The 20,843-nt window shown below is 51.7% G+C and overlaps 12 protein-coding genes across 12 annotated transcripts; 5 read left to right on the top strand and 7 right to left on the bottom strand.

Moving 5' to 3' along the window:
- Nucleotides 1-926: 926 nt before the first annotated feature.
- On the top strand, nt 927-1,932 carry PtrM4_036200 (AroE, Shikimate 5-dehydrogenase; the record flags this gene model as incomplete). The annotated part of the gene is made up of 2 exons (XM_001939424.1): nt 927-1,424; nt 1,501-1,932. The coding sequence occupies 2 exons, from the start codon at nt 927-929 to the stop codon at nt 1,930-1,932; spliced, it is 930 nt and encodes a 309-aa protein (XP_001939459.1).
- A 60-nt stretch (nt 1,933-1,992) lies between these two features.
- PtrM4_036190 (SuhB, Archaeal fructose-1,6-bisphosphatase and related enzyme inositol monophosphatase family) lies at nt 1,993-3,106 on the bottom strand (the record flags this gene model as incomplete). The annotated part of the gene is made up of 3 exons (XM_001939423.2): nt 1,993-2,101; nt 2,160-2,816; nt 2,868-3,106. The coding sequence occupies 3 exons, from the start codon at nt 3,104-3,106 to the stop codon at nt 1,993-1,995; spliced, it is 1,005 nt and encodes a 334-aa protein (XP_001939458.2).
- Nucleotides 3,107-3,553: 447 nt separating this feature from the next.
- PtrM4_036180 (uncharacterized protein) lies at nt 3,554-3,900 on the top strand (the record flags this gene model as incomplete). The annotated part of the gene is made up of 2 exons (XM_066104142.1): nt 3,554-3,856; nt 3,895-3,900. The coding sequence occupies 2 exons, from the start codon at nt 3,554-3,556 to the stop codon at nt 3,898-3,900; spliced, it is 309 nt and encodes a 102-aa protein (XP_065966344.1).
- A 584-nt stretch (nt 3,901-4,484) lies between these two features.
- Nucleotides 4,485-5,693, bottom strand: PtrM4_036170 (uncharacterized protein; the record flags this gene model as incomplete). The annotated part of the gene is made up of 3 exons (XM_001939421.1): nt 4,485-5,237; nt 5,297-5,551; nt 5,604-5,693. 3 exons carry the CDS (start codon nt 5,691-5,693, stop codon nt 4,485-4,487), a joined length of 1,098 nt encoding a protein of 365 aa, XP_001939456.1.
- Nucleotides 5,694-6,102: 409 nt separating this feature from the next.
- PtrM4_036160 (NUC153 multi-domain protein) lies at nt 6,103-8,262 on the bottom strand (the record flags this gene model as incomplete). The annotated part of the gene is made up of 2 exons (XM_001939420.1): nt 6,103-8,147; nt 8,202-8,262. 2 exons carry the CDS (start codon nt 8,260-8,262, stop codon nt 6,103-6,105), a joined length of 2,106 nt encoding a protein of 701 aa, XP_001939455.1.
- A 358-nt stretch (nt 8,263-8,620) lies between these two features.
- PtrM4_036150 (uncharacterized protein) lies at nt 8,621-9,121 on the top strand (the record flags this gene model as incomplete). The annotated part of the gene is made up of 3 exons (XM_001939419.2): nt 8,621-8,643; nt 8,722-8,852; nt 9,108-9,121. The coding sequence occupies 3 exons, from the start codon at nt 8,621-8,623 to the stop codon at nt 9,119-9,121; spliced, it is 168 nt and encodes a 55-aa protein (XP_001939454.1).
- A 1,027-nt stretch (nt 9,122-10,148) lies between these two features.
- Nucleotides 10,149-12,543, top strand: PtrM4_036140 (Periplasmic protein TonB; the record flags this gene model as incomplete). The annotated part of the gene is made up of 3 exons (XM_001939418.1): nt 10,149-10,408; nt 10,456-10,580; nt 10,631-12,543. The coding sequence occupies 3 exons, from the start codon at nt 10,149-10,151 to the stop codon at nt 12,541-12,543; spliced, it is 2,298 nt and encodes a 765-aa protein (XP_001939453.1).
- A 718-nt stretch (nt 12,544-13,261) lies between these two features.
- Nucleotides 13,262-14,734, bottom strand: PtrM4_036130 (Cfa, Cyclopropane fatty acid synthase and related methyltransferase; the record flags this gene model as incomplete). Its single annotated transcript, XM_066104141.1, has 3 exons — nt 13,262-14,302; nt 14,351-14,413; nt 14,468-14,734. 3 exons carry the CDS (start codon nt 14,732-14,734, stop codon nt 13,262-13,264), a joined length of 1,371 nt encoding a protein of 456 aa, XP_065966343.1.
- A 1,285-nt stretch (nt 14,735-16,019) lies between these two features.
- Nucleotides 16,020-16,526, top strand: PtrM4_036120 (RNase-H2-suC domain containing protein; the record flags this gene model as incomplete). Its single annotated transcript, XM_001939416.1, has 1 exon — nt 16,020-16,526. One exon carries the CDS (start codon nt 16,020-16,022, stop codon nt 16,524-16,526), a length of 507 nt encoding a protein of 168 aa, XP_001939451.1.
- A 145-nt stretch (nt 16,527-16,671) lies between these two features.
- On the bottom strand, nt 16,672-17,169 carry PtrM4_036110 (Atrophin-1 domain containing protein; the record flags this gene model as incomplete). Its single annotated transcript, XM_001939415.1, has 1 exon — nt 16,672-17,169. One exon carries the CDS (start codon nt 17,167-17,169, stop codon nt 16,672-16,674), a length of 498 nt encoding a protein of 165 aa, XP_001939450.1.
- Nucleotides 17,170-18,190: 1,021 nt separating this feature from the next.
- PtrM4_036100 (uncharacterized protein) lies at nt 18,191-18,854 on the bottom strand (the record flags this gene model as incomplete). Its single annotated transcript, XM_066104140.1, has 2 exons — nt 18,191-18,272; nt 18,547-18,854. 2 exons carry the CDS (start codon nt 18,852-18,854, stop codon nt 18,191-18,193), a joined length of 390 nt encoding a protein of 129 aa, XP_065966342.1.
- A 158-nt stretch (nt 18,855-19,012) lies between these two features.
- Nucleotides 19,013-19,682, bottom strand: PtrM4_036090 (phosphoglycerate mutase family protein; the record flags this gene model as incomplete). Its single annotated transcript, XM_001939414.2, has 2 exons — nt 19,013-19,321; nt 19,650-19,682. 2 exons carry the CDS (start codon nt 19,680-19,682, stop codon nt 19,013-19,015), a joined length of 342 nt encoding a protein of 113 aa, XP_001939449.2.
- Nucleotides 19,683-20,843: the final 1,161 nt, after the last annotated feature.

Here is a 20,843-nt window from a genome sequence, read left to right as displayed (position 1 = left end):
AGATGAAATCGTACATCTATATACCAGCAGGCCCCCTCCCCGCTCTCGCACCCCCGTCTTCGAAAATGACTCCGCGAAAACGGAACGTGCTATTTTGCGGAGTATGTGGAGAAAAAGGACGTAAAGAAAAACGCCACAGAACCACCCCAGGGAGAGACACCAAAAACGGTCAAGCAGGATTCCCGCTACCAAGTCATTGGCACCATCGGCGAACATACTTGATGGGCTGCTGACAGGACTTGGCTGCTTTTCCCCGGAAGAATCCATGAACGCGCTCGTAGTGAACGTCCCCGGGACAAGCAAAGCAAGCGCACGTTGTGGCCAGGCTCCCCTAGCCCCAGACATTTTGAATTTTTACGACAGTGCAGGCCTCCTAGTGCACTCGTTAGGAGTGCGGGTACACTGCATTGGTGCGAAGGGCCCGGAAGCGCATTTATACGCGAGGCATGGTCGTTGACGATGGGGGTGCTGATTGGATGGATGGTTACTGGGTTAGTTTCTTCGATGACATCGGGCCGAGTCGCGTTGTTTGCATAATGCGCGATATGACTTTTTCCGGAGTTTTGGCGCGTGTGAGGGACGGGGAACGGGGGGAGGGGATTTTGGTGTGGAGTATGGTGCTGGGAGGATGATGATGGGTTAGGCTGATGTGGGGGACGCGGTGTTGTATACCGGCCCTGGGTCCATACTGGATTTCTCCAATTCCCATAATTTCTTGAGCAATACCTACCCGTACCATCCTATAATTGCGTTCCTTGTCCCTTTAAAAGCCCGATTGCCTGTTGCGCGACGACGGCACTAATCAGCAGCTGCCATTCTTCGCATATCACGTACTCCCCGTCTCTTCGAATATCCAACGACTTCAAACGAATACAGCGCCCTCCCAATTCCGCCATCGCAAGACCATCTTCGCCCAAACATCCAAAATGTCCAGTCCAACACCCCTCCCATCCCCGGACCCCAAGACCCGCCATGGCTACCTCTTCGGCCACCCAATAACCCACTCCATGTCGCCCCTCTTGCACGCAACTGTCTACGCCTCCCTCTCGCTCCCGTGGGCCCAACACCCCCTAGAGTCCCTTGACATCCCCCTCTTCCTACGTCTAATCCGCGACCCGCAATTCTACGGCGCCTCCATAACAATGCCGCACAAAGTAGCCATTTTACCGCACCTCGACGGGCTAACAGAGGAAGGCCGCGATGTTGGCGCTGTGAATACGCTGTTTATTGAGGAGGATGAAAAGGGCGGAAGGAGATATATGGGGACGAATACGGATGTTGTGGGGATTAGGGAGGCGTTTAGACAGAATGTGGAGAAGGGGTTGTATGAGGGGAGGGCGGCGATTGTGGTGGGTGGGGGTGGGGCGGCGAGGAGTGCGGTTTATGCGTTGAGGAAGTGGATGGGTGTTGGGGAGATTTATTTGGTGAGTTTACAATTTCTCCAAAAGCAGAAAGGAAGAGATGGCGGGGAGAAAGGCATATTTGCTGACAATGCGATAGATAAACAGAGACGCAGCAGAAGTCACAGCCGTAATAAACGAATGTACAACCCGCGGCTACGGCTCCTCGCTCCGCCACGTCGCCACCGTCGAAGAAGCCCAGAAACTAGAAGCCGTAGGCGCTATCGTAGCTTGCGTACCTAATTTCACACCGTCGACGCCTGCGGAGGTTGAGGCGAGACGAGTGCTGGAGTGTTTTCTGCAAAAAGAACACAAAGGTGCTTTGTTGGAGATGTGCTATCACCCGACGACATGGACGGAGATTGCAGAGATCAGTAAGAATGCGGGGTGGCAGGTTGTGTTGGGGACCGAGGCGTTAATATATCAGGGGCTGGAGCAGGATCGGTATTGGACAGGGAGGGAGGTTAAGGATTTACCGGTGGTGGAGGTTCAGGAGGCTATTGCGAAGAAGATGAATGAGGCGAAGTTGTAAAAAGAAATGAAAAATCAATCAGACATAGATTGTAACTTGGAAATGCAATGCATAGAAGTGCTATGATCCGGGGCGTGAGTAATCTAGATTGCGTACTCGTCGCCATACTTCCCTCACTGTCCTTTCTTGGCTCTGCCGTCCTGTTTCCGTCGCGGATGGTCCCGCTGGTCTGCATTCGCCTGTCAGCATACTTCTCAATCGTAATTCTCTTGCAAACCTGTACTCACCTAATCGCCAAATACAGTCGACTCCCCAACCTAGCCTCTTCAATATGCGCATTCTCCCAATCCACCGGCGGATTCGCAGTCGTAACCAAACCCCCAGCTTCTTGTAAAATCGCAATCCCAGCCGCAACATCCCATTCCCAGCAGCCACCCTCCCACCAGATATCAAACGCACCCATAGCCACATAAGCCAAATCCAGGGTCGCACTCCCCAAACTACGCACTCCATGTACCATCCCACCTCTCCCCTTGCGTCCCCCAATCTCAGCTGCCATATTCACAAAACTCTCAATCTTGCGATGCATATTGCCGTCCGGCACATCCCTCCTATCCTTCCCCCATTCACAGCTGAAGATACACCCACTGGGCGCCTTCTCCGGCATTGGTGGTATTGGGTTACGCATCAAGGGCAAGCGTTGTGTCTCGTTGAAGAACGCGCCGCGGCCAGCGCACGAAGAGAAGAACTGGTTGGTAAAAGGGGCGTAGATGACTCCGATGAGTGGTTTAGACTTATGGATAAAGGCGATGCTGACGCAGAACATGGGGAAAAGGTGGATATAGTTCACTGTTCCGTCGAGCGGGTCGACGCACCATGTAGGTGAGGTGTCGATGAGGTAGTCGCGTGAAGACCCTTTGCTGTAGGATTCTTCGCCCACGAACCTGGCTCAGTTAGCCACTATAGACCAGTTTCGCGGTATACTGACTGCGTACTTGTGTGAGGGGTACTTGTCCGCTATCTGATTCTTGATGAAAGCTTCTACATTCTCATCGGTTTCTGTAACTAGGTCGACAGCATTCTCCTTTTGCACATGCTCCTTCTCTTGCTTCATGTCGCTTCCGCCGTCGATTCTTATCTGCGCTGCGTCCATGAGCATCTTCCCCGCCGCCTTCCCCAATTGTACCGCAAACGCGTAGATTTCATCTAGCTCTTCTCTTGGAATGTCTGCCATGGTGTCGGCGTGTCAGTGTGTAAACAGAAGGTGGTTGCTTGGAGAGCCAAAACCCTATTATCTCCCACGCGCGACAGCATACTTCGCGTGGACCCTGCCGTCTGAAGCCGCATCGGCTAATCGCGGAGAAGGGTCCAGTTATCTGGTGGTAGTCAAGTGGGACGTCATTTTGTTTGATACAAGGAAGGAAGGCCGGTCATTGTGGTAAGGTGGTGAGGGGTAAGTACTTTTCCGGTTCCGAGAGTCATCGGAATGTCGGAAACAGCCAGATGCTTGCGATAACAATGTACTAGTAGTTGCTAAGCAGATGGCTACATCAATCAAATAAACAAAATTTGACTATTCGCAAAGCCCTAGAAAACAACAAGAACAATCAATCAAATCCAAATCTCACATATCTTACTCGAACCTAAACCCAACGTAACTTTGTCCTGCTCACCACCAACAATGCCACCATCCATTCTCCTCTTAAACGGCCCAAATCTTAACCTCCTCGGCACCCGCGAACCCAGAATCTACGGCTCCACCACCCTCTCTAGCCTCCTCACGACCCTCATCCAAAAATGCAAATCCCTCGCCCTCCCCCTCACGCTCCTCGACTTCCAATCAAACCACGAAGGCGCCCTCATCGATCGCATACACGCTGCACGCGGTAACGTAGACTTCATCGTCATCAACCCAGGTGCCTTTACACACACGAGCGTAGCGCTACGAGATGCGCTGGCGGGTGTGGAGATACCGTTTGTGGAGGTGCATATTAGTAATGTGCATAAGAGGGAAGAATTTAGGCATAGGAGCTTTTTGAGCGATAGGGCGGAGGCGGTGATATGTGGCTTGGGGGTGTATGGGTATGAGGCAGCGATTGAGTTTGCGGGGAGGTGGTTGAAAGAGAGGGGGGAGGTGAAGGCAAAGGCGAAGCTGTAGGAGTGGGGTTGGTCTTGCAGGAGAAGCAAGGGTTGCGAATCTCATTTATTTCAAGATCCAGTTGGTAGTCAGTCCAGTCGTGCTTCTTCTAGGCATACACGCTTGATGTTCGCAAAGGGCATCTCAGCGTACTTGACAGTTTGCTGCAGTGTAGTTTTAGCTCGTACTGTCTATTTTGATACTGTGGTGTAGTAACTTGTTATGTGTTCGGTGTCAGGTAATCAGCGCAAGGTTGAGTATTTTAGGATAACTACGCGTAGAGGAGCTCAACAGACAATTATATACTATTCGTAATACCACCGTTTATTGTTTGGATACCTTCTTTCTCTCTATTCTCTACCGATTGCGGGTCGGCAGCCTCTCTTCTAACTATTGAGACTATCCCTCTACTACAATACAATGCACTGATTTTCAACTCAACGTTCATAGCATCATTCACACGGAAAATTATACTTTAACTCTCAAGAATCTCGTGCCTCGCCTCAAGATACGTCTGTGCCGCCGTCAGGATCGGCAACAGCAGCATAACCACACTCAACATTTGTCCAAACCCCCATACATTCTCCTCCTTGCTCTGCATCCCGCAGAACCTCTTCTCATCCTTAGGTTTTACAAACTTCTGCGTAAGCACCAATACAGCGGATATATTTGCAAGTAGATTTTGCACAACGAAGGCAACGCTGGGAGTGAGAAAAAGAAGACATATAAGTCGCCGTGCAAGCTTAGCCGGATACAAGTACAATCTGCTAATTCCGTTGTCTGCTTTCTCGGGATATGTGACACTGCGGATGAGATGTCGTATGCGGTATCCCCTGGAAGACGAGGATGGCAGTGAAGAAGGAGAGCCTCGTCGGCGGTCATTAGGATCATGCAAGATGCATACCAGCGCCGTGGAAACCCCAATGAATATGAGCAGTAGCAGTGTCAGAAAGACATATTTTTGAAAATGACTCCCCGGCCCCGTACCCTCACCCTCATCGTCTGTGATGAGTACCGGTGGCATGATGATTGTCGCCAACATGCTGGCAAGCAAGAAAACCGCGAAGAGTATAACGAGGCCAATCCGGATTTTGGCTATGAATCTGTATTTGCGGAAGTATTTGCGGAGTGTAATAAGCGCGGCAAGGTGAGATGAGGATGATAACGCGCAGATATAGAGGATGAGGACAAAACGTGCGGATCGGACGCGGAATGTTGCTTGCGCGACCTGCAACCTTGTGTCAGCCTACTTGAATAGCGAGGATGGAAGTCGGAAAGTAAAGAGACTTTGATCCATCCAGTCAGCAAAACAGCATAGCCAGTCACAAGCTGCTGGTCTCCAAAGCCGATGATGAGAGGATCGAGGAACGGACGCCAGGCGTAGTGTTTCTTCCATTGGTTTTCAACAAAGTGCTCGCGGAGGTATGTGAGCGGTGCGCGAGGGTTGAAGTGGCCTTTTGAATCAAAGGCTTGGTCAAGGAGCATGGCGAGGATCGAGGCGAAAGTTGTCATAAAGCTGGCGATAAGGAAGGATAGAACGACCTAAGAATTCTTGTTAGCTGGATAATTGAGTCATGCAGTTTCCTAAGCGTACACCGATGCCCGCGATGTCTGGTTCTGCTCCGTTGGCGCAATCTCCATCCAGTGAGGCGATGCTGTCAAATGCAACCCATGGTAGTGCCATAAATTATCCAGAGTCCACGGTGGTATAGTGGTCAAAATAATGTTTAGCAGGTAAGACTGAGATTAAATTTTGTCGTATATGCCCTGATCAGGCATCGTCGAAATTCTCAGGGCGCTGAAGGATATAGGTAGGTAAGCTGTGTAGGAGAGACTAGGACAACAAGAAGATTAGATGAGTGGGTTGTGTGCCCAGGTGAGGTGTGCAGGCGCATGGGACTAGCATGCATAAGTGGATCACCAACGTTGTAGGCCTTCAGGAAGGACCGTAAGGGGAAAGAACCACTACCGAAACTGTTCAACAGCACATCGATTGAACACTACATTTTACAGGCACTACAGCATAACACGCGATGCTACCTATCCCGACAACTCTAAATCCACATCCCGGGTATCAAACACACCCCCAGTCCTCACAGCCCCCTACTCTTCGCCTTTATCTTCTTCGCCAACTTCCTAACATCATCCTCCCCCTCGCCAACATCCTTCTTACTCTTCTTCGTCTCCCTCTCCACCTCAACTTCCTCACCCTCCTTCCCCTGCTTCCTCTTCTTACGTCCCTCTTCAAGCAGCGCCTTCATAGCGGCGGTTTCCTTGAACCTCGGATTCGTCGGATCAATAGCAAACTCATGACTTTCATACAACTTAGCGAAACGCGGATCACTCGTGTCGACCTTGAAGTCGTCATCGATGATTGTTGCACTCTTCTTTGCCTTCTTGCCCTTCTTCTTGGCTTTTTCTGATTTCACGATCTCGTTCATGTTGAAGTGGCGGAGTTTGGAGTCGTCTTCGTCGGCCATTAGGAGTTCGAGGTTTGCGCGTTCGGCGGCGGCGGCTTGGTCTTGTTGGTCTTGCTCGGCCTTTTTCTTTGCTTTTTTGGATTTCTTTGACTCGGGCTTGGAGGCTTTGGCGGCTTCTTCGGGGTCTGAGGCGAAGAATGGGTCGTTGAATGGGTCATCGTCGTCGTTTGCATCTGCTGATGCTTCTGCCTCTTGCACAGCGGGCGCATCGGGGTCTCGGCCTGCCTTCTTCGCCTGCCATCTCTCCTTACGCCTCGCCTTCCTTTCTCTTTCCTTTCGGATATATCGCTCCATTGTTGTCTCTTGGAGGGGTATCTCATTCTCAAACACATCACCATTGCCAGCTTCGTTGGATAGGCCTCCGGTAAAGGTGATTTGCATCTCACTATCCGGCTTGGGAAAGTCGCGGTCTCGTTTCGCGGATGATTTCTTCTTTGTCTTGGAGGATTTTCCGGAAGACTCTAGTCCTAGAGCTGCACGGAGACTTGCTGCCTTGTCTTTCTTCGCTGCCTCCTCCTCGTCTTCGGAGGAAGAATTGTCCGAGCCTAGATATGCCTGCAGCTCGTTCTCATCTATCTCCTTGCGTGAGAATGCGCGCTTCTGGACTTCCTTTCGCGTCGCATCGTCGGCGTCCCAGGTCAGCTTGACCTTTGAGTGGGTGAGCGCGTCTGTGGAGAACTCATTCGGCTTGTAACCGTCGGGTAGCTTTGCGCATTCGTCGTGGGGATCTTGGTCAAAGGTCGTGCCGTCAGGAACAAATCGTAGGTCGAAGAAGTTCGCGCTGGTGAGGTACTCGCGACCGTCGAGATTGTCATAGATGGACTTGGCGACGTTTGCTGAGGAGCATGTGATGACGGCATAGTAGTATCGCAGTCGGTCGAGCTGGTAGGCTCGCAACTTGGTCGAGTCGAATTCTTCGCCAGTATCATCCCCTTGCAAGTCGGCCTTTGTTTGGTCCTCGTCGTCGTTTTCAGAATTGGACTCGTCGTCCATGGTGCTCATGTTGTTCTTGTCTTTGTTGGCCGTCGATGCGAAAATTTCCCTAGGCGGTCCTTCGATCTCTTCCCGCTGTAGACGCTCCATTCCAAACTCGCTCGGGTATATGACGACGTTCAGGATTCTCCCATCTGCCGGCACAAACGAGTTTGCCACGGCCAAGATGTCTGTTGCTCGTATGTTGTCCCAATCCATGTTCACGGCAGCCAGGCGCGCAGAAATATCGCCTGTGGGTACTTCGTTGTCGTCGCCCGCAAGTTCAGTCTGATCTTCAAGTTCGGCTCCGTCCTCTTCATCGCTGGAGCTTTCGTCCGATGATGACTCGAGTCCACCGTCTCTGATGGGATCAAAGCCCTGTTGTTCCACCCGCTTCATCTCCTTCAACACAGCCTTGTCGCGCTTCTTCCCCGAAGGACGCTCCAACTCTGCTTCGTCATCTTGTTCCTGGTCCTCATCGCTGTCTACCTCGTACAACCTCTCAATGGCCTTCTTGCCTGCCTCTTTGGAGATCTTGCGGCCATACTTGTCGACTGTGGCCTTGTTGTAGAAGTCTGGATCGCTTTTTAACCGCGAAAATCGAGGATCGAGTTTGGTCTTGGTGTGCTTCTTGGAGGGCAGACGAAATTTGGGATCAGTTTCGAAATTTGCGAATCGCGAGTCGCCTAGGATATGTTAGCGAGCTGGTCGCCTATGGAGTATACAATTGCGCAACTCACTAGCAGGAGCGCTAGACTTTGCGCCTTTCACTGGTATAGTTTGTCGCTTCGGAAGAGGCATTGTAGGGTTTTGATGCTTCGTAGATGGCGGGCGTGCTGCGGCGCGGAAACGAATTGGAAGCTGCGGAACTTTTTCTGCCGGGCGGTGATGAACCGGCGTTAACGCGCTCCCATTGGACACTAGCTCGGGAGTTTTGGCTAAGCAGGGATTAGGACGATGATCCGGGGAAGGCGCGTCACCTCTCCAGAGGGGAAGTGCATCACACGATCGGAGCTTGGGATCGCTGTCTTCCTCAACACTTTCCCCAGCTTCTCGTAGACCTTTTCTCTCTCATCTCATCTCATCTCATCTTCTCTACAATCTAATCACTCTAGCCCAACCAAACTCCAAACCCCAAACAAAGCTTCAGCCCAACACAATGCCATACTCCAGGCTTCTCACGTAAGTCGCGCAATGACCCAAGTGACTGAGAGCTCCCGTTCTAGCTATGCACTTGGCTGACATCAACACTGTACACAGCACCCGAAACATGACTCTGTTCTCTATAGCAGCACTAGGTACTGGCTACTTCACTATCAGGTCAAAGACACTTGCCGAGAAGCAGCAGGTACGACCTGCGGGTGACTACGCAGTTACGGTTGATAGGTCGGGTACGTTTCCCCATCATGTTCAAGCCGTTGGGCTTAGTACAAGGACCCTCCAACTACAACGCCCCATCACCCGGGTGACATAAATAACTTGACATACTAGTGCACAGGCACTGTATTCGCTAGATACGCGTGTTTGGTGCTCACCTACATTGTCAAGTATTTCATGTCACCTAGGTGCAACTACAAGACCATATCGCGTACCTAGCGCAACGTGGCTACCCTTTGCCCGACCCCATGTGCTGACTAAAGTGACAGGCGGCGGCATCTAACCGTGCAATTCACTTTCGCATCTTCTAAGCGACAGCCCGCGTCTCACGAATACGACAGGAACCTGGGGAATTTCAAAGCCGTATCGCACGTACCTAGACCTCAATTCAAAGGGGCAACCCTCGTGTCCATTGCTCTTTTTCGTACTGCCTCTTTCGAGTCGGATCTCCTGTCTGCAGTATTGCTGATTGTTCCGGGATTAACAACCGTACGAGATCAACATGCAGAAAGTCAATCACAATGTTAGCTCTCTACCCTAGCTTGCACCACCGGAACTTTTGTGATGCATGAACAAATTTCCCAACCCAGGCTCCTCACTCCAGCAGTGATGGTACCTGGACTCAAAACAACTATATATAGGGTACAACAACAATCCGCTCTAACATGGGCTGGCTCCATTTGCGTCAACATCTGGTCTGGTGTTCAAGGCTCTTCCTTACTCGGGCGATCCGCACCCGTTGCTCAGCCCCGATTGGCCGATCTGCCCGATGCTAAATATAGCCCGCTCAGCCTCCATCACAACTCGGAATGCAACGGCCGGTGCGGCTGGCGCACTTTGACGCTTGTCGGAACTGTCAAAATCAATGCTAATGCAAACCAACTACCAACGTCGAATGGGCAGGAGATATGCTTCATATTCAAGACCGGCCTTTCAGCTATCCAGCTCAGCCTCCCCAAGCTGTCCTGTCAGCTCACACGTCCCCGTATTGAGCCAATAGAGTTTCATGACATCAGCAATGCTTAGAGGGTATCTTAGAATACGGGATGTGGGACTCCCGCTCAGCGTTACGGTATGATTGTCGCTTATACAGGGTCCATCCGCCGGATGCCAAAACCGTGACTGGATGCCAAAGGCCCTATGACCCTGCCGGGAGATCCTCTGACCTTTGAATAGCCTTTCAGCAGTAGTCTTATACGAACTCCAACATCACCCGGCTCTTCGTGCCTTGCTGACCCATTCTCGTCTTTCATTTAATTATCCGTTCCATCATCGGGCTCTTAACTTTTCCACGCGCAACAGCTGACAGGATGGCATACCATAACGTTGAAGAACCAAGCAAACACAGGAGACAGCAACAACAAGAGACCAAAATGCTGCCTTTGGCAAACACGATAGCAGCCGCTACCCGCATTCGTCAACTTTTTGAAAGTAAAAAGCTTAGCTATGCCATCTTGGCAGGCCTAGAAATGCTTTGTTTAGGACATCAGCGCGAGATATCGGGTCTACATATCGCCTATGAAGACAAGGACTTGGATCGCATCAGAGCAAAACTTCAGGCAGATCGACGGTACGCCAGAGCTCTTCCTCGCAATGAACGTCGACTAACCGCAATAGCGTTCATATTCCTGACGGCATGAACTCTTTAATTCCGACAAAACTACTAGTTCAGACGGGTCCGGCATATCTAGACACGGGATGTACAAGTCCTGGAACTGTCGAGGTTTATTTGATACCCTCTGGTACGTCTTTCCCGAGTAACGGGCAAGGTTGTCTTTCTCATCACACATAGGCTCTTACGGAACCCCACGGAGCGGTACACTCGCGAATAATATCACACTATTGAGCCTCAGGTCCGATGGTATTTTGAAGACATACAAGGGACTTAACATGCTTTATCTTATGAAGTCAATGTTAGAGTACTGCACGGCCGCCGACTTGGCCTGGGAACCACGGAAGGATATTCTTTTCTTGTGTCAACACTATGGAGAGCAAGTCCAATCGGTCCGCAGTCAACTAGACGCGAACTTGATACTCAACACATTCTTACGCTCGCCATTCTTCAATCGACTATCTTTTGGGGATCAGCGCAGGTGCTATCAGATACTTCGAGCGCAAGAACCGCCGCCACTTGTCGCACAGATTCCTCCAGCAGGACAGCCAGACTTACCGAGACCGCGAGTCGATTCCCATAATGGACCTCCAACTGGTCTTGTGAACTCTTCACACGCTCAGAAGGCCTTGCCATCCAAGAAACACGCCACATACCACAGCTCCGAGCCTCTTGGGCCTGGCATAGTCCCCGTGATGCCCTCAAACGTTACAAGCTCAACTCAAGATTCTCGTAACCGATACCGGCGAGCAAGTACTCTGGGAAGAGAAGGTCAGCCCGGAAATAGCCCTCGATCTATAAGTATGCAGCACAAACAAGAAGAGCCAGTTTCGTCGAACAACCTCCAGCACTTTGCGCCACAAGCCATGGCAAATGGAAGGTCCAGCCAATATGGACCTGGTATGAGCCCTCAAGCTAATCAAGCCATGCGGTCCTCTTCCGTCGGTCACCCTGGATACCTTGCATCTCTTATCTCGCCACCACAAGTTCCTGCTATACCACTCTCATACAGCCAGCGACAACAACATATACAAGAAGCACAACAAAGACTATGCAGCGGACAAGTATTCCAACAGCCACCAATACAGAACATTCCTATCACAAACAACCCGCCACCACTCCAACCACGACACGCGCATCAAAGCCGGCCACAGACCTCTGGAAACCCTACACCAAGCACACAACTCACAGCCGCCAACCCATTTCAACCCAAACCCGACCCCAAGCGAAAAGACTCCGGCTCCGGCCTCCAACTCGTCGGTTCCCAAGGCCTTTGGGCGCCCTCCGCTTCCACCCCCACCACGCACGGCTTTCCACTCCCTCCCACCACCCCCAAAACAGCGGCAAACCTCACAACCGCACACGGCTTCCCCCTTCCTCCAAGCACAACAAAAACAACAGCAAACTCCACCCCAACAACCATATCCGAACTCCCCACCAAAAGCCCTCGACGCCTCCCCCGCCAAAACTCCTCCACCATCCTCGCCGAACTCTCCGCGAACATCGACGACGCCATAAAAACAGCCACCACACCACCCCTCTCGCACTCCCCACCATCTCACGTTCCATGTTACAAACATGCGGCATCTGGTTCCGTGGAGTTGCCTGCGAGTTTGAAGATTAGGTTTAGTACTTTACCTTCCGCTTCAGCCACGACTACTACAGAAAGCACGAGAAATGGCGATACATCAACATCAACAGCACCACTCCCCCTCCCCGGAACAAATGCAAGCCGCTACTCCCAAATCTTCTCCACGCCCTCGTCCACACCAGCACCTACACCAACACCAAACGTAGCAGACCTAATGAGATCTCTCGTCGTATCACCAGAGCCTACAACACCGCCACTCACACCAGCCCCACTTTCGGTATACAAAGCGTATCAACCACCGCCTTCACAGCCACCCACTAGAACAGAGTCTTGGGACATGTTAGATCCGGCTTCGGCATACTTGACTTCGGCAGAGTTGCCAATGTCACCGCCTGTGTCACCACCTGTCGAGGATGCTTGGATTGATGTGCTGGAGCTGGCCAGGGAATATCAAATGGAGATGCCGGGTTTTGAAGAGGGGTATGGGTCTGGGTCTGGTTGAGTGGAGGTGTCAGGGGGTATTGGGCTGTGAGCGAGAGGGGAGGAGTGGTGGCTGAGTGGGGGCGGGAGGGCGAGTAGGTGAATTGGATTAGGGGCGAGTAGGTGGGTGTTTGTTTCGGTGACAGACTGGCAGTGAAAAGGGAAAGAAAAAAAGGAGGAAGGAGAGAAAGTGGAGTTTTCCGTTTCGTTTGATTTGAGTTATGGGTGACAGACAGGCTGACAGGGCAGTGATGAAGTGTCAGGGACTGCATTTTTTCCGTTTCGTTTGATTTGATTTCTCCGCGACAGACACAGCCAGCACAGACAGATACCCAATATTTTCCTTTGTTCAAAGCACGCGTGAAACTTGTTCGTTATCTTATAAGTATACACTTGTATAACTTAATGTCATAATACCATAATACCCAAACAAACAAGATTTGAAAACCAGAAACAACGTAGTTACCAACTAAAGAATAATGTTACGTTATAGTACTGTAATGCACAACCCGGTTGAACATACCATGATCGTTTCGGATCATCGTTATGCAACATAACGATGAGTCAAAGGATCATGGTATGTTCAACCGGGCTGCACTATACTATACTATGACTACGGAATTACGGAACTGACTACGACATGGAAGAGGGGTATTGTTACAAATAGCCCAATTCCATGATCCACTTCACTTCATGCCACATAACAAAACGACAGAACACAAATCCTGTCACACACAACCCTACAACGGCACTTCCTCCATCATCTGCATAGCGCCCTCCCTCCCCACCGTCAAAATAACATCCCCCAACGTCTTTGTCGAAAACCCCGCCTCACTATATCTAAAGTAGTAATCCCACTTGCGCTTAAACACTTCGGCGCCCTCATCATCCATGCCCTCACCCGCCTTCTCCTTGATAAGCTGCGGTTTAATAACATCCGCCCACTTATCCAGAAACTCCTGGCGCCAAAGCCGTAGCGCCTTCGCATAGTGAGGGCCAATATTCTCGATGCCATCGACGACGAGGGCGCCACCGGTGGCGGTTTGAATAGCAGCAACGAGTTCGGAGACGGCTGGTAAATGGCCGCCGGGGAAAATGTAGCGGCGGATGAAATCGTCGGATTTGGCGTAGGCTTCGTAGCGCGCGTCGGGCATGGTGATGCATTGGAAGCAGGCGATTCCACCGTCTTTCTTAAGCAGTCGGTCTATGCATTTGAAGTAGGTGACTAGGTATTCTTTGCCGACTGCTTCGAGCATTTCGATCGAGACGACCTTGTCAAAGGGGCCATCCGAGGGGACGGCGAGGCTGCGGTAGTCGCAAAGAAGGACGGAGATTTGAGAGGACATGCCGGCGGCGCGTATGCGCTCTTCGGCTAGTTCTTTTTGCTCAATCGAGAGTGTGAGCGAGGTTACTCGGCACCCGGTTCTTTGGACGGCGCGCATGGCGAAACTGCCCCATCCTGTGCCGATTTCTAGCACGTGATCTGTGCCTTTGATGTGTGTGTTGTCGATGAAGCGGTCGAGCTTTCGCATTTGGGCGTCGTAGAGGGTTTCGCTCGCCGAGTCGGGGTGGGATTTTGGTAGCCATACCGGACACGAGTAGGTCATGTCTTTGGAGAGGAAGGCGGCGAACATTTCGTTGGAGATGTCGTAATGTGCTTGGATGTTGAGGCGTGCGTTCTTGAGGTTGTTGCTGCCTCGTACTAGGCCCGCGAGGCCTGAGGAGATTGCGGATGTGAAGGTTGAGCCGTTGGAGAGGTAATTGCGGTTTAGAATGAAGAGCTGGTATTGTGAGCTTGTAATCTTGTCCCCTCAATTGTAAGTGCTCACCTCGAAGAACTTGGTCAGATCTGGCGTTGTGAACTCTCCTAGCATGTAGCTCTCTGCGAAACCCTGCGTTCAGTCAGCGATTGCAATTGACTGTTGTAAGCACAAGTTCAGACATACCATATCGGCGAAAAGCGCCAATCGCACCCAAAACTTCTCATCGCGAACGTCTAGAAAGGCAATTGGGAGGCCTTCCTTGTCAGACCCAAATGCAGCGGAAGCTTTACTCGAGCCGCCCTCGAACAGCACGAGCTTTCCATGCTTCAAGTTTTGGAATTGCGAAAGTGTGCCATTCTTGCATAATGATACGAGGGGTGCCCAAGCTTGTGATGTAGCTGCGCTGAGTATTGAGCCTACAGCTCCGGTAACTGGGCTGTAAATTGCCATATTTGCGAAGAATCTCCCGTGAGAATCCAGGAATTGTCGCAAAGCTGAAATAAAGCTCTCTGGGGGAAGCTAGGTTGCTGAGTTACACACAGAAGTGATTGTGGAGGCGGGATAAAGTGATTTCGTGTCGCAATGGCTCGGAAACTGATCAATGCAGAAGAAGCTTCGGGAATGCCAGCTGGTCGTAGAGAGCAGTTAGCGCATCAATTGATAAAAAGCAAGGTGGGTGAGGTATCATGAACGCGTCCAGAAGCAAAACCAGCGAGACAAATGAACAAAGGCCATGACACATGGCACCGGAGTTTATTTCAAAAGTCCAGCTAGATTGCCATCACATTGCCCCGACTTGCCGAAGACCGATGCGGTGCACCTAGTTGCGCCGTCTCAAAGCCACGGGTGTTGCATTCTGTCCGAGGTGCAGCAGCAGCGATTAAACTTTGCCATATTGAGTGATCTATGACGCCGTCGATCCGCCTAAACATCGCGAGCCGTGGTAAACTGTCCATACAATGCTCGCGAGTCGGCACTCGTGGATGCCGCACAAAGCGTGCCCGCTCTTGGGTGGTCGTATCAATGCCCGTTTCTGGCATCCCAAACACTTCGCCACTTGTCTGAGACGTGAAGTATGGTGGGTGACGCAGAGCCGCATTCCAGGGTCCACAATATTATCCTCCGCATGCTTTGGTGAGGGGTAAGTTATGCAAGGGCACAACTATTGTGTTCCAGGCATCCTGGCTCGGCCTATACGACATAGCCTTGCAAGCTTCGCGATTGTGAATCTAGATGGCGTCCATATCGACTTTTGGGTGCCTTTTGCGCCGTTGCCGCAAGCTACAATGTGATGGAATGTGATCGGTCATTTGTCGGCAGCGGAGGTGCTCGTTTCCAGCTACGGAGTTCCGTCGTGTGGACACTATAGCAACAATAGCAAGTAGGGCGAAGAATGGTGATGAGGGAGGGAAACCGGGGTACAGGTTGGCTTTAAGCGCTTGCTGTTGTGCAGTCACTGCCAACCTGTCGTCATCGTGAGCTTTCGAGCATCCCCAACAGGAAGGGCGGAGGGGCCCGTGCGCACGTGGGGACACGCTACGGCGCGTCGACGCGTGCACTGGAATTCACCTCTAGCAACAACTTGCCCGATTTGTAACGTGTCGCAAAGAGCAGTCAATCTGTGAATCTGTGTCGCACGTGACGAATACGACATCTCCCCGACCAACAAATCCGCTGTCCACCAAAAGAATTCCCAGCTCAACACCACGCTGTCTACAAGCGCTCAGCAACCACCATGTTGTCCATCCAACCCTCGAAACCGCAAAAAGCCACTCCCAACCTTCTCCCCGTCCGCATAAACCACAATGGCCCTATAAACTCCACTCAACAATATTGGAAGCCAACCACCGACGAGAAAGGCACACAGCACGCCTACTTTCGTGGACGTCACCTCTACGGAAAGTCGATTCCGCTTCCTGAAAACTACACCGGCGCCGTCCTAAACATCACCGATAAGCAATTACCACAACAACGGGCGCAAGCACAGCCTTCGCATGACGAGGGTGAGGAAGGCGATGATGCTGAGCCTGAGGAGAGCATGCCTGTAGAGGTCAAGATTGCGGAACAAGTAGGCGAGTTCGATGAGGTAGTCGTATGGGGTCATGGAGGGGATGTAGATGGGAATAGGGATATATTTGTCAGAGGCATAAGCGAGTGGATTGAATTTGCAGAGAGCATGCATGCGGATGACGATGACGATGTAGAAATGGCAACGGAACAGGAAAGCAAAAAGACCAATTGAATTGGCTACACACTCCCCAGGGTGATTATTCGAGAGATAGGATGGATTCAAGGAGATACAGCTACAAAGTCAGAGCCAAACGCAAGCACCCTCCTTCCCATCACCACACCACCACAATCCCCGTACAAACACCTCGTCACAACACCTACTCCCACACCTGCCCCACATCCTCCCAAGCTCCACTCGGAACAACATGAGCCGCCACATCACTCATAACAAAAACCTCATGCAACGCCTTCCGATCCTTCACCGGCCCCATAATTCCCTTCACATCCGTCCACTCATCCTCCCTCCAATGTTCCACAATCCACGGCCTGCTGTACCAATTCCACGCCACCGCAATCCCTATAACAAGCTGCCTCAGCTTCGCCCTGTTATACTCGGCGCCGGCTGTCGCGTGGCAGATGATAGTGTTTGTCCAAGCTTTTTGGCCGCCGACAGAGATGAATTGCGTGTTTGAGAATGTTTCGCGCGCGCGGATTTGCAGGTTCATGCGCCAGTCGGTTGTGCGGTGGAAGGTTACGGTTACGAATTCTTTGGGGGTGCCGAAGAGGCGGGTGTGGAGGGATGTTAGGTCTGCGGCGAGTTTGCGCTTGTTGTAGGTTGGGACGCGGTAGCTGTTGTGGATTTCGTAGTGGGGCATTTTGGGATGGGAGGGATGGTGCGAGGTGTATAAATGGGCAGGGTGTGGAGGTGGTGATGGGGAGGGCTGCTGTGAGGCGCAGGTGGTAGTTTACTGCGAGGAGGCCTTGAGGGGCTTCGCACTTTTTCGGACAAGGATATCGCGACGTATAGGCGCAACAGAGAGAATTTCAGAATCGTTGTAGGAATTTCGAGATGCGTAGATTGTTGGATCAAGTCGTAGAGGGGCGCGCGACGCGATCAGGTGGTGGTCGTCCGACCCAAGCAGTAGTAGCAACCACCTTCACCTTCACCTTCCTTCCTACTCCCGCCCTCATCAGACCCTTCCATCTCTTGCCCTTCTCGCCATCGCCAGCCCCTTTTCTCTCGCACGCAAACACCACATCCCCCCTTCCCTCTCACCCAGGCCTCACATGCACCCTTTCCCCCCACCCATCCCGAATCCTATCCAACACACCCATCACCACCACAAGGCTGAAAAACAACCCAAATACCCGGTTTAAACCTCGCCGCACGCACCCCGCACGCATCCCTAGTCGCCACATGGGCGGGCGATCATCATATCTTAAGTATATATCATGATCCTTACTTTTCCTTTATCCCGGGCGGGCGCGGCGAACTCAACTCTGGGTTCAAAACATCCCGCGCGCACCACACGTTCCCGGTTCATTTCAAGGCGAAACACTCAACGGCGCGGGCTTTGCGCAATACATTAAGCCCCCAGATTAATACGATCCGATGTTACCAGACTCAGGTTTGGGGCCCAAGGTGGAGTATTATGATGCGAACGGGATGTGCGTGCGGGGATGCGATGGATGGCGTGGGTTAGGGCGGACGCACGGATGTGTGGTTTGCGACTGCGACGGAGTGGTGTGATGGGCTTATGGGGATTTTCACATGCTTTTTTGGGAGTTATTTGGGCCGTGATCTTTGGGGTTGTTGTTCGTGATATATTCGTTGCATCTATGTGTATGCCTTCATCGACGACCGTGTATCCTCACATCAGCGCTCCCATGCAACACTCAGAGCTTCGACTCGTTTTCGCCCTCGCCCTTCATGCCAGTGTCTGAGAAATCCACGAAACTCTCTTCGCCGTTGAAATGCCTGAATGGTCCACTCGTTAGTCACATGACTCCCGGATGGTATGCGTTCCTCGCAAGTCGGCAAGGGTGGAGTGGGATTCGGTATTGTGAGGTATGACGTATCCCACCAAATGGATACAAAGGAGCTCCGACATAGTACTGCATCCACAGTACGTAGTAGGCCCCGAGTTTGTACAGTCCTTCCTCATGCGGGAAGAACCTGCACACCACGCCACGCGGGATCACACCAACGCCCGTGCAATGACCACATAACAGCAAAGGAAATTTGCACTCACCATCCTCTCTCGGCGCCTCCCGAAAGATAAGAAGTCTCAGAGTTTAGCACACACTCCCAGTTGCCCGCCACACCCTTTTCGGGATCCGCCGAACGCCTAACAAACTTGGATAGCCCCGCCGTGTAACAGTGGAAGTCCTCTTCATCAGGGTTCTGTGGCATCTGTCCCGTTAGCACACGACCGGCTGCTATGATAGTGGCGGCATGCGAGCACAGCAGAACGCTCTTCGGCTGCTCCGGGTCCTTGTCGAGGGTGGCAACGATATGGTCCAGTGCCTTCCTCACACGCTCATGGAGTTCGACAATCATCTCTCCTTTCGACGCAGGCAGATGAACAGACTCATACTCCAGATCCAGATTCTGAAAGTGCGGAGTCAAGAGTTCGAGATGGGGTGGTGTAGGATGGGTAAAATGGGCGCGGCCGAAGAATTCGCTATTGTGTGTTGGTCATATCAGCACAAATTTGCTCACCCCCTTATTTCACATGTCACTGGCCAAACATACCCGATCCCACGATCGATCCTGATCAGCCCGTTTGCCTTGCCCTGCTCAAATAGCTGGTCGCTAAACGGCTTTATCGTCTGGAGGCAGCGGTAGAACGGACTCGAGTAGATGCGATCCACAGCCGGCTCAACATGGCTCAGATACTCGGCCAATTCCTTGCTCTGATCCACGCCGTGGGATGTCAGCGGTGGGTCAGTGGGTATGCCAGTCGGTGTCTTCATTGAAGCCGTGTACACGCCTGTTTGAGGATCGACCGACCAGTTGGCGCGGAACTAGATGGCGCACATGAGCGGTTAGATTGCATGGTATTGTGATGAATGTGTGGTAAGTGGTGGAGATTTGCATGTGGCGGGAGGGGAAGCGGGAACGGGAGCATGTGAAGGCGCGGCTCGAAGATTGGTACTTTCATGCAATTTACATGGAGAAACTAGGATAGGTCCGGTGAAGATGGGTTAAACATAGTATGAGACAGATGGGTGGTTCGTAAAGTAGCTGCGGAATACGGAAGAGCCTTCCCCGGATTCTCTTGTGGGCGCAGCGGGTGGAGTAATGTGCAGCACATGGGTGGGTGTACAGACGGAGGTTGAGCTTCATACGTACTGCATGCCGGACAACGTAAATTACTTCGATCATGGCTGGTTTTGGCGTTTTTTAAGTTTCTTTGTGAGGCTGGTTATGCTTCGATGACGAGACTTCAAGCTGGAGGTTTACTCTACAGACTTACCTCGGCACATTTGCCTATTTGAGCGACTTTTGGTTTGGTACGCTGATTTCGCTTGAAAAATTCGTGTGGCGTACATTGTTCAGATATCAAAATGTGTTTGCAGCAGTTTGGTAAGGCCTTGGTTTAATTCAACAGAAGTTCGCAGCGGCTTCGTATCTTGATCGTGTTTCTGCAGTGTCGGCTCTAGCTGACAGTGACAAGTGCGCCGTTGCTCCCATGACAGCCGCGATTCACTCGGCTGCAGTGTAGTCTGTTTCACTAGTCGTTTACATGTCGTTTACGGATCGTCACCAGGAAAGACCATGCGTAACGATTGCGGCAATCTCAGCGTTTAGCATCTCGGTCGAACCTTCACCCCGACCCAGGCTCCGGTTACGCACCACTCACCGCAATCAGGTCTCATTCATCGGTGAAGGCTACTGACTCGGCCCTGTTCATGCAGCCTAGTATTTGACGTACTTACGTTAGCGGCCCAAAACTTCTCATGTATCATGTATCACTTCTGCAGGACGCAGGACACACATTCTGGTCGTGGTGCAAGAACGAGCCAGCTTTTGAACGGAGCGCAGCATGGAGATGCAAGTTGCAGTATGTCTGCCCAAGCGCGCTGTACGCATGGACGCTCGTTCATGTTTACGTCGCTGCTGGTTGGCCCAGATGTTGCTCACGCCACTGTCAATGCGACAATAGCAACGTGCTTGAACATGGGTGTCTGGATACAAGGGTTCTTAAGGTTTGCTCGGGAGTTTGAAGGTCCTAATAGACGGCATATTGGTGAAGGGTTCAACGGTGAAGAATCATGCCTGCCCATGTTTGTGATTGCACAATTGGCGCCCAATTTCTCAACGGCAAATGATTTTCCGCGTTCGCATAATGTCGCAAAGTGAGGCTTAGTAGGATCCATATTTGGTGACAAGATCGCTCGACTGCACTCGGTAGCGGTAGAATTTACGGAACGGAAGGTAGACCTAGAATGCGCTAAATACTGGGGATTCCTGAACCCTTTCAAACGCAACGTGGCTGCGTTAGCTAATTGCGGGGTTGGCGATAACATGACGACCGGGCGAGTG

This window comes from Pyrenophora tritici-repentis, chromosome 1 (genome assembly GCF_003171515.1).
Source record: "Pyrenophora tritici-repentis strain M4 chromosome 1, whole genome shotgun sequence".
NCBI classification, from domain to species: domain Eukaryota; kingdom Fungi; phylum Ascomycota; class Dothideomycetes; order Pleosporales; family Pleosporaceae; genus Pyrenophora; species Pyrenophora tritici-repentis.
This window is presented reverse-complemented; position numbering and strand designations above follow the sequence as displayed.